This window comes from Corvus moneduloides, chromosome 4 (assembly GCF_009650955.1).
Source record: "Corvus moneduloides isolate bCorMon1 chromosome 4, bCorMon1.pri, whole genome shotgun sequence".
NCBI classification, from domain to species: Eukaryota; Metazoa; Chordata; class Aves; order Passeriformes; family Corvidae; genus Corvus; species Corvus moneduloides.
In genome coordinates, this window is record NC_045479.1 from 6,062,663 (window position 1) to 6,074,930 (window position 12,268).

Here is a 12,268-nt window from a genome sequence, read left to right on the forward strand (position 1 = left end):
AATGCATCATTTGTTCTGCACTTAAACATGAATAGTAATTATTTAAAGACTTGGATTTTTCAGAACATAACACCATGAATTTGACAGAACTGAGGGGAATCTGCAGTCACCAGCACCCCTCATTTGCAGAAGCTATCATAAGTAACTGATGCCTAATTTCATAAATCTGTGTCTCATTCTGACAAACCTGCTACAGTGTCCTATCAATTTCCACAACTTGGTATGTCAAATAATGAAGGATTATTATCAAAACATTAGTCTTAATTGACAGCATATATCTTAGATTTCCACCTGCAAGATGAAACTTCTATTTTCCCCTGCTTTACCTATTCATTTGCCTGAGATATGGTATACTGGACTAGGCTCAATCAGACAGTTTCAAAAAGGGAAATTATTTTCAGAATTTAAGGAGCTTAATACAGTGATGAGAAAAAAAAAAATCTGTAGACTGAGAGATAGTTCAGTGCATAAGCTCAAAAATACCTGAGATCACTGTTCATCAACAGTTTACTGTTTACTGAAGCTGAAGTTCATTCCAGGCAGTTAAGACTTAATTTTTTCCATTATCAATTTTTAAGATGGTGGGGATTAAAATTCTCCTTTGCAGACTATGCATTTTTCTCTTCTCAAGCAAAAAAAAAAAAAAAGCAGTGATTTATTATGTTACTCCCAAAATAACACAGCAAAAATCACAAATATGCAATATATTCTATCTTATAGATCATTAATTTTCATTACATATTCTAGGTGTACAAATCTTTCCATCATTCATTCCCCCTTCAAGTAAAGAACACATCACTAACACATTAAGTCATACAACTGTTAATCTGTAATCTACTTGAAACCTTCTACATATTTAGTTTATGAACCCAATCAGTCACCTCATATCTCTGACTTCACCTTCTCCTTAACATGTTTTTGGAACACACCTTGAATCATCTATCACCTCACCAGTTCCAGGTCTTACACAAATTAAAACCAATACTAAAGCTGGAAAAATGCCTTTCAGCTTTCTGCCACTCCTTTTTAACTGACTATCAATATGTGAATTGTTTTTTATATAAGATAGTTGGTAATGTCACAGGTTCGTTAGGCTTTTCATCCAAAGACAAGTAACCACAAATAAAGCTTTACTTCATAGCTTTAGTATGAAATTGTTCAGTGAGTTGTGTGTTCCCTGAGGAATACTACCTTTAATACAGGAAGAGATGGGCATATTGTACCAAGTTAGCACATTTTGAATGGAGATTCAATAAAGGGACACGTGTCTCCTAGACAATTGTCAATGTCAGGTAAAACAGGCCAGATAAACAGGAATAATTTAGTGCAGAAAAACCTGCATCCAATCAATGAAATACCTGTAAGGATGCTTACACACCCATCCTCCCCAAGATCAAGCAAATAATTCAAAATCTTCCCGAATATGAAATTCTGGCGTGAAATTTCTGTTTCTTCACAAAAAAAAAAAAAAACAACACCCTATTTGTGGATTTATCTAATCAAGACTTTTCACATGTTTAGTGGAACTCTCCCTGTCACCAACACTTCAGAGTTCCCTAAACAATGGGTCTGAATAATACAATTTAAATGTAATCATAAACTCACTGTATTTTCCGGTCATCCTTCAGACATCATCAATTCAAATACCAAGAGTGATGCCAAACCAGCCCAGCCACAAGGACCAATGGTTGGAAAGTCTCAAATATTTCACCCCTGAGGCACATCCTGCCACTGGACAACAATCAGGGAGCAGTCATGCATGGGTCCTTCCCAGCTACCCCACAAACCATGGAAGTTAAGCAAAAGAAGATATACCCATAATTGTATACCTTGAATGAACAACTACTGGCAATCCTGAGCTGTTCTAAACCACTCTTTCTGAGATTTTGCATCTATCTCATGACTCATCAGCTAAGACAAATATTGTCAGAAACGATTTTCAACGTAATATTTGTAGCAAAGGAATAGAATGAATGATATAAATACTCTGCTGAATGTATGTATCATAAAGACCTGTTCCAATATATTCTCTTTATTTAACTGAAACCACTGTGTATCAGACCAGTGGTTTGGGCCACAATAACTACAGGAAGCCACTATATGGTACAACTGTGATGTCAAATGACAGTGACTATTTTCACATTGCACCAATGTCCAGAAATACTATTCACAGACAAAGGAATGATTTATTTTTCAGGCCCAAATTAGATCTTCTAGTGCAGTCTTCTGAAGAAAACCAAGCTCAGCGGGCATTCTCACCTCTTTATTAGTGCTAACAAGCCTGGTTCTCCCAGGGGAGGCCTAACAATCTTTCCTGATAGCCAACACCATCAAGTTGGTCACTTACAGGAATGGGATGGGGGTCTCTCAACTGCTAACCTAGACTGGTCCAGCAATCCTGATTTTCTAGAGAGAGGCAACGTTGCCTAAATAACTTCCTAGAGGGAGTTCATAAGCCTTGAATGAGAGCTACTGTATATGTGACACTAAATGCTGTTGGCAATTATCCAATTAATTTAAATTTATTGTGAGAATTTTTAGTCCATTAAAAAGCTGTAAAAGTAGAATATGAAAATCTTAATATGTTCAATAAATGGAGGAATATTTCTAATAGAGTGAAACAGGTCTTTGAAATCTGAGTTCAAACTTGGGAAATATTAGTCCTTACAATATTTTTAAAAATATTACAAATGTCCAGAAAGAAAGGGTACCAAGCACTGTTTTGTCATCTGAGTTCCATAATACCTCTGGAAATCTTACAGCCATCTCTCTCAGTGAGGCAAAGCACCACCCTCTTCCAGCAAACCAACATAGCTATACCCTAAAAACTCCAGGCTGTGACATGGCTGAAGGCACAAACAGAAAGCAGACATGGCTGGTCACAGGCACAGGAAGATGCACTCACATGGTTCCAAGAGGCAGTTCCCTTCCCTGGCATGGTGCAGCCAGCGACAGCCAGGGCTCCCTTGAATAATAATTACTACTATTACTATTACTTAGTCATGCAAGAGGCAAAGGGTAAAGGTAAAGGAGGAGGGAGAGGGGAAAGAGTGTAAGTAATACCAGGGAAAGATGAAATGCTGCCCCAGAAAAGACCGCTGACACTGCACTGAGTGCTGTTACTGCGCTAAAAGATGATTAAAGATGATGGGGAAAAAGTCTGGAACACATGGCAGGGAGAAGGTGCTTTCTTTTAATCTGTGAGGGCTTCTAGTGCCGTGCTTCAGGAAGCAGTGCTCAAGGGCATGACAAGGCCTTGCTTTCTGTGCCTGCTCGCTGCTGTCATGGTGCTGGGGTCTGCTCCTGGCAGGGACTTCCCCCTTGACAGAAACAATTATAGAGGAGCAAAGCCTGGCAAAACAAGCCATGCTGTGATTGATAATCTGAGTGGATTACAGGCCTTCGACAAAAGCCACGATGCTTAAATTTGACAGCTGGCAATGCTTGATAAGAGCCAATTAGTGGATATATTCACTTCAGCCAGAAGTTTCTTCTGTTTCTAGTCCAACAGCTTCCTGAATAGGAAGTGTACAGAGTGATTTCCCCCACTTCTGCCTGCTCACATGTATGCCAGCAACACTGCCAGTACAGCTAAGAACATACTATAAAAATCAGGTATTTTGGCACCTTTGTGTATTAAAGCCAGTAACTGAAAAGCTGCAAGTGACCTTCCAGACATTGGTGGTACAAGAACTTGAAAAAAGGTGACTTTACATTGACTCTACAGACCATGCAGTGGATAGGTGAGGCTGAGACTGCACTGCTTATGTAACAAGTCCACTGCAAGTGACAATAGCTCTTGAAAATCTTCACTATTCCTTGAAAAATTTCTGGCAAAGTACACTAATCCGTTTGTTCCTGTTTCAAATTGGTTAACCTGGCACTCAGAGACCACCAGAACTCAAGAGTACCTTCTGTTCTGCCCAGTTCATGAAGAAACCTCTCACACAGCACCTTCAAACTCATCTGCCTGTTTTTTAACTTTCTTATCACACAAGTTTTCTTTCCCCACTTTTACATCTATTTGCACTCTTGCCAGTGCAAGTATGTGGGCACTGTGGTAAAGAGATCAATAAACAAAAATGGATCCAAGTGCCCTGACTCTCATCACTCATCTCAAATATTAACTTTTCTTTCTCAGCTGTAAAGAGGCCAACGCCACCACACTCAGACAGCTTACACACATATTCCTAAGTTCCCTTCTGACAGTGGCTTGGGAGATGCCTCCTCTCACTGAATTCCAGACTGCTGGAACCTTTCAGAGAACAACAGGGGTTCTGTCACAAACCAGCACCACATTTAGCAATTACCTGCATTGATTGTATCCATGCCTCCTAGAGAAGAAATTCACTTGCTAATAGGGTAATCACTCTCATCAGACATGGTTTCAAATCAGGGCAGCTAAGGTAAAGCAAAGACTAACTGCACACCTCTCACAATCTGTATTATTTCATTGGGCAGGGTGGTAACTAGAACTGCCAGAAGTGTGGTCATGCTGATACAGCTCCACAGCAGTAACAGGAAAACATTTGCCTGTCAGTCTCCTTTGACCTGTTTTACATTCTCTTGTTATAAACAGAAATGACTCCAGCCAGTGGAACTTCACTTTGGAAAAGTTCACAGCAGAGGAGTGTCAGGTATCAGTGTGAAGGGTTTCCAGGGAAACAAGTAACAGTGGAAAAATATGATTTTTGGGGTGAGAAGCTACTCTGGAATCTACAATTCTTTCCTTTTTCTCATGATCCCATGAACCACATTTACTTGGGAAACCAGTCTTTGCAGTAACTTGGCCTCATAAAGAGAGCCAGTCAAAATCTTACAGGGAAGAGGCACAAAGTAGCACAGAGAAAACAGCTTTGGTACTTGCTTGCTTAGATGAAATGTATATTATATATTGCATAAATACTATTATTACCAGTTAATTATTAGTTATTTGACCAATTATGAGTTATTGCCAAATAATTCCTCTCCATTTGTGGGAATGTTAAATAACAGCCCCTCAAATTCATGCTGGCCTACAGAGGAAGGCACAATCTTGATGGGGATATAGAAGCAGAATGGAACAACAGGTATTAAAGATTCCTCTGAATGGCAAGCAGGCTGACTACAAAACCCACACTTACAATAGCATGGGGCTTCTTATCTCCCTTTATTAAAATAGGAAGGAGCTCTTTTCACTAAGTGAACAGCAAGAGTGTCTATGGCAAGAACATGAAAGGCAGTAAATTTTTTTTTCTATCCCCCTAATAGATAGAAAAAAATAGTAATGATCTTAAATTGCAGTAAAGGACAGTATAGATTCCAAATAATGATAAAGACAGATAAGCCATAAAAAAAGACTTCCCAGGACTGAAGGTCTCCTTCACTAGAAGTCTTTAAGAACAGATTACGGGTGTAACTGGATGAATCAACCAGGTTGCAGAGAGCTCTCTCCTGAGGCCATACTATTCATTATTTGTCATTACCAGTTTGCATGACAAAAGAAAATGCATGTTTATGAAATACATGGAGAAAGCTTAAGCTGGGTGGTTCTCTGAGTGTGTTGAAATATAGAATGAAAACTCAACATGTTCTTGAAAGACTGAGGAACTGATCTGAAAATAACTTTTATTTAGGCATAGGCAGCATAACAAAACATACGTAGTATCAATCTAACCTGAAGTCACACGACTTCAAATGAAAATTTTGAGATCCTGTCATCAATAACACTGAGTCAAGCTAGTTCCTGGTAACCTCCACTATAATGATGATTATGAAACATTACATAATAATACAAGTGAATATGGTGATTTACAAGCAATTAATTTGAATAATACTCCAAGCTGTCAGAAAACACTAATACTGTTCAGAGCCTCCTAAAAATTTTAACACTATTACTTCACATTTATGGCATGGCAGTGACAGAGATGCTGGTCAAGTCAGGCACCCACTGTGCTACACACTGTACAAATACAGAAAATGACAGTCTTTGCTACAAACAGCTCCCAGCAGCAATACCCAGGTGTTTAAGACTGAAAGCCCACAGCCAGGAAAACCTCATCCTGTTCAGATATGCCTTCCCTTTACCACTCAGAACTGTGGAGTAGTGCTTTGCTCTGTTACAATAAATAGAACCCGATATTAAAACTTAGCTGGATGAGGGAAGGGATAAAAGGCAAACAGGCTCTATCCTGACAGCTGAGCAGTGGCTGTGCTGGCACAAAGCAGCCCAAAGCTCCTCGGGTCCCTGTTAGCCCGGTGTGACACACGCCGGGGCCCTCTCCAGGCGTCCCCGGGGGCGCTGGCGCTCGCCGCACCACATCTGGACTTGGTTACACAACCTCCAGCTCTCTGCTCTTGCATCATCCCGGCCCCCTCCAGTGCAGCAGCCTCCCAACCACTGCTTCTCCATGAACTACCCACGGAGACCAAGTGCCCTGGGAGGAAGTAAACTGGGACCACATTAGCCGGTGACCCTCGCCCTGCAATCGCCCTGCCTGTCTGATGATAGAGGAAATCCCTCATACAAACTGACAACCAATATGAAACAGGCAGCTCCATTTACTGGAGAGCCTGGTCAATGCTGAGCGCCTCATTAGGAAATGGGCTCTATATTGAGGCACATTCCTGCAATTTGGAGCCTAGAAACTCTAAATTAAAACAACATTGATGCCATATCCTCTTTCCAAAATGCTTCTCTTCATCCAAACTTTAATGCACACACTTAGAGAAATTAAAGAACCAAAATGTGTTTGGCTGGACTCCTTCCTTCTCTTGAGCAGCAGTGCTCTTCCCGTGTGAGTGACCAGGAACGTGACAGCGTTGGGAAAGGAGAGAGTTAGCACAAGGAATGACAGCAGAGCCCTCCAGATTCTGGATAACCTTCTCTTGATCAATCTATGTGTCTGACAGATATTTTTAAATAAATAAAAATCACAGGAAACTGTCGGAAGAAGTTTTTGTTTTGTGAGAGCGTTGTATTTTTCTACACTCTAAAAAAGGCCAATTAACAGCAAGTCAGCCAGTGGTAACCAGCAATGAAAAGACATAATCCAAATCCTGTTCTGCATGCTTGGATCCATTCACACTCACTATTGCAGCATAGTCAGGAAACTGCTTTCCTAAAGCACTCGGTGAGAAGCTCTTCCCAGCTGGCAGTAAGATGCAGCAATGCTGGTACCACAGCATGCACAACCCTTCCCACAAACCACCCTCTTCCCATATTGCTCACCATTTCCGTGTGTGTCCTACGTACGTGGAAATGGGAATCTTTTACTCAGCTGTGTCTGACCACCAACTGAAAGAGCTGCTTTCCCACCACAAAGCCTAAGCATTTCCTAGGAATGGGATGGACTGAAACACCAAATACTTATCAGAGAGCTCAGCAGCTCTGAAACACAAATGACTGAGGTCAGGATCCCAGCTCTGAATCTGAAGGGTTGAACAACCTTTTTGGGTTCCAGAACTGCTTTTCAAAGCCTTCCAGAATATCATGATTTGTGGCATCACTTGCCTTTCTTGAACAGCTGTGCTCAATACATGTGCAAGTCTGAAAGATTTTTCATTCACAATTTCTACTGTAAATTTAAGAATTACAGCTAAACTCTTAGGAAGTTCCTGAAAGGTGACATGGTTCTGTGGAGCTGGCAAACACAGATGGACCCTTGTTCCCAAGATGCAGAAAAGAGTCCATGTAGAGAAGGCTTAAACTGAGGAAGCAGCATAGCTGTTTTGTTGGAAAATATGAGGCTGGTGACTTGTAACAACTGAAGAGGAGTGTAAGGGCCAAGTACACAGAATATTTGCAAAGCATGTAGAAAAATGAGACTCCCCTTGACTACATCGGTAATGAGGATCCTGTAAAATCTCACAGCCATCTCTTCTGACCCATCTCCTGTTTCTGGAGCTGTCAAAGTTGGTGTGATTTGAATTTATTCAGAAAAAGTACCTATCAGAACTACTGGCACTGAAAAAGGAAATGGAATTTTAGATTCCCTGAAACTTACAGAGGTGGTGAGTAATACCATCCTATAATAAGCAATGAGGAGTTTTTCTATCAGTGTGTTGAAAGCTGCACGCAAAAAAAGGATAAAAGATGACACATCCTTAAAACATAGGATAGAATTTAGGGAGGATGTGTCAAATCTCTGTTGTTCACATAAATATTTCTCAGGTATGTTTTAAATATAGTTTAGATTGTTTATATGTAAATGTTCATTCTGCCTTGGGGATTGTGGATGTACTGGAGAATACCTGTGATTTTATACTACACATGTAGCTTTTATTTATATTACTCATAGCACAGACGTGTTGAGGAGATTACTTTCTGCTCTCTTAATTTTAAGATTAAAATCTTAAACAATCTTAAACAGTGACAAGTCTTTACAGCTAATGGCAGTTTTGGAACCAGAATCTTCAAAGGCATTATTTGAAGAATGAAATATTTGAAAAAGGACTATTGCTCCAACCTCAGATCATAACTGGTCTCACTTCATACCAAGAACAATTTCAAATTAATCTCCTTTGCAATTCTTGTTTATTTGGGAAATTAAGTATCCCACACATACACAGAAAAGCACGTAGAACTCACATCCTTAAGGGAAATGGCCATGTCTTTTTAGAAAGAGTTTATGATACTGTAAGGCTTACCAGCACTGAAAGATAAGGATAGGAACTACAACAATGTTAAAAAAAATTTCTTAACTGAAACCTATGTCATTACAGATAAGCACAATGTTAATACATTAATTAAATATACATAAATTTTCAGCAGAAAAAACTCACCCCAAAACACTACAGATTGTTCCATCTACTCACAAAAGACAATCAGAAGGAAATTGGGAAGGGCAAGAGGCATGAAAGCACCAGAATTCAAGCTTAGGCCAAGACATAAGAATGAAGTTAACTGTTAATTTCTCTTGGAATGAGCGGTACCATATATTACAGCTGCTGCATCAACAATTACATGAAAAAAACAAGTACTTGACATTGCTGTGACCACTTCTGACTCCTGTTTTAGTAGATCACCTGGCTGACCAGTGACAGTAATTACAACTATTGCTCAAAAGTAAATAATACAAGACTGTAAGCTATACTTCTTGTTCATTCTGAAGCTGGCACAAAAAACCCCCGAAGTACTGTTATTAAATTAAACTGTAAATAATTGTTATCTTAAACAACATGGCCAATAACCTACTTGTGTTTCCTAAGGAAGAAGCACAGAAATCCCTAATCACAATGCTGACCTGTTTTTGTCTTATGTTCTTTGACAGCAACAGAAATCATCTGGTTGACAGATGAAATGTTGCCCATAAAACTTTATGAAGATGGAAATGGTGGTACTGAAGAAGTTGATACTGGATTGGCAGCAGCATATGTGCTATTACAAGGAACGTGGCAAGGGTATAACTCAGGAAAACCCACCAGAAGTGCTGAAGTGAAAAACCTACACAGATTTTTTTCAGATCCTAAATCTCTTATTGCCAGGGATGCCTTTTGCTCCCCCTGTGTTTTACTGGCAATGTACTTTTCCCATTGCATTCAGTACTGAACCATAATATTAAATGCTTCAACAGTAACACGCTTCTTCTAATTGTTATGCCAACACAGAAAGATCTTAGAAATGGGAGAGGCCAGAAATAGGAAGGCACCAATTCCCTCACAAGCGTGAGACCTCCCAAAGTCTACTCTAGAAGCTGGCATTCCCATGTGGTGCTCCTGCTGCAATCAGAAACCACAGGAGAGACTGTGTGGTGTAACATTCATATTTGAGCTGTGCAGCTAGGAGAAGTTTCTTCCAAATATGCTTCTTCCCCAACAAAGCAAATACAAACCCCCAAGAGAAGTATCACTACTTTTCCCTGAATCTGTGACTGTTTGTGCCTGTAAAGGATAATAACCAACATCCTCTTTGTTCACAATTTCCTATACATTCTGCCACACACTTACTACTCAGGCAGTGCCACAAAGACACTTCCCTCAATGCTGAGTCCAGCAGCTAGTTTAAAATTGTTATTTATGCACTTTCTGTCCTAACATACGACACGATTACACATTATTAGCCCCATAGATCAAGATAATAATCCCACACCAGATTATTAACTGGATTTTTTCCTAGCCCTCCTGTACCTACCTGCTGCTTGAGCTGTTGCACAAGACGGTCCTTCTCTCGTTTCAGTGCAGCCACTTCATCCTGAGTCTTCTTCTTAGAGGATGAAAGCTCTAGCAGAGCAATATTGGCATCTTTTTCACTAATGGCAGCAAGAAGGGCTTCTTGTCTGAAAAAACCCCAAACAAATTACATTATTAGCCTGCAAAACTTAAAGGGCTCCTCTACAAAGATTTGAAGATACCATAAATGCTGTACCAGTGTGCAACTCTGAAAAGCAGTAATAAATATTTTTGTCTGGGCTATATGTCTGTTAGTGGAACAGGAAGTCAAGACCCACACACCTCCCCCTAAACAACTGTGCTGATACCAAATTGCACCTTACAGGATAAGAAAAACACATTATGTTCTTCTTCTGCACTCACCTTCTCAGTTTTTAATAACTACCATTTATTATTACTCTGGCTGAACATTTTCATCCTTTATTATGCTCTAAACATTTCCAGAACAGATTATGAGAATATAAGCACAGATACTGGACTAATCACAAGACCTGTGTTACATCTTGTTAGGTTAAACTGCCTGTTCATTAAGTTTAGAAAGGTGGAACGAGACAATTTTACTGAAAGCACTCAAGGGAATGGTGACAGAGACACCATTTGTGCTACATGACAGATGTTCAATGCCTTCAAAGATGCTTCAGCTACTCTTTGACTTTCCTAGTGAGTAACCAATATACAGCAACATTCTTGAGGTGTGTAGCAAGATTTTGAGGCCCAAAGGCTGTAACAGCTAGCTACAGAAAACCAAGCCTGCCATACTCTTTCCCAGCAGCAGGAAACTCTTACAAATAGAATTCAGAAACATTTTATACATACGGGGAAGAAAGGAGACAAAGGTAATCACCCAGATCATAAAACAGCAGTTCTCAAATGAAGTTGAAGTCTTCATTTGGTCTGTGTTAGGGAAAACAACTATTTCTGTCCTTTTAGCTGGTGATGTGCAACAGGAATTAAAAGAAAACCTTGGCCCTATTGCGCAATAGCGTTGGCTTGTCTCACCTCTCCTCACCTTGCAAAGAAGGAATAAAATGAGATCCTAAACACGTGTGGTGGTGTGAAAGATGGCATCATGCAAGAGTGATGATGAACGACAAACCAAATACTACACATTTCTTATCTACATTTCATCTAAAAATAAAGTTGCAAATGCACTTAGAAGTTTTGCTGCAGCAATCAATATAAAGAAGTTTATTATCAGGAATAATAACAACTGAAACCACTGTATCAAAAAATGTCAAAGAATCATGTATTTCAAGAGGAAAAGGTGTGTTTCAACAGACAAAATTGTTCACCATCTGACAGGAGAGTGGACTTACACAGTGGATTTTCTGTGGGTGAAATTTCTCTCTGGGTTTACACAGGTGTTTCTTGTACAGTCCAAGAGAGTTAGCTTGCTTTAAAAGAACTACCAGCATATAAAAAATAACACAGATCCACTGTAGAGAGTACTTGAATTCTGCCTAGATCATATCTAGAAAAACATTATTGCCTCCCTTTCAAAATGTAATACCATGAAGTAAAGCAAATTTTTTTAGATACTTTAGGATTATCATAAAACATTCTCAATACGTTTGTGCTATGAAGAAATACAAATATTCTGGTGACTTAATGGAGGCAAAGAGTAGAAGAAAGGAAAAGGTGCACATCAGATTCCTAGCTGTAGTGTCAAGACTGTAGGTGTAGGAACGATCGATAATGAGCGTGTTATTATTGCCATTTTGTTTCTGCTGCTTTTGCTTCATGGAAAAGTATCCAATTTTGGAGGTCTGCCTGAAACATGAAAAATACCAACAGGGTGAAGTGACAGAACATGATCCATGACCTCTGCTTTTTTCCAGCTATCAGTATCCTGGGAAAGACAGGCTGGCTTGTAGCTCTGGTCATTTTCACTTTCTTTAGAGTAATCTGTTTTGATTATAAAGAAACACTTATTCTTTTAATAGTAAGCCCACAATCCTCGCTGATGATTCAGGAGCAGAGCCAAGAATATCTCCGTAACTCTATCTATAGAGCCATTACTCTGGTATGGAAATTGGAGGTGCCTCGAATAGCATGTAAGCCATATACCTTCTGCAATCAAATCCTTTGCTGCCCATCTCTACTTCTTAAGTGAAAACCC

The 12,268-nt window shown here is 39.6% G+C and overlaps 1 protein-coding gene across 1 annotated transcript in view; it reads right to left on the reverse strand.

Moving 5' to 3' along the window:
• ERC1 (ELKS/RAB6-interacting/CAST family member 1) overlaps positions 1-12,268 on the reverse strand; it is a 284,378-nt gene that overhangs the window by 46,702 nt on the left and 225,408 nt on the right. The window contains 1 exon segment of the mRNA XM_032105148.1: positions 10,112-10,256. Coding sequence (XP_031961039.1) covers positions 10,112-10,256 — 145 coding nt within the window.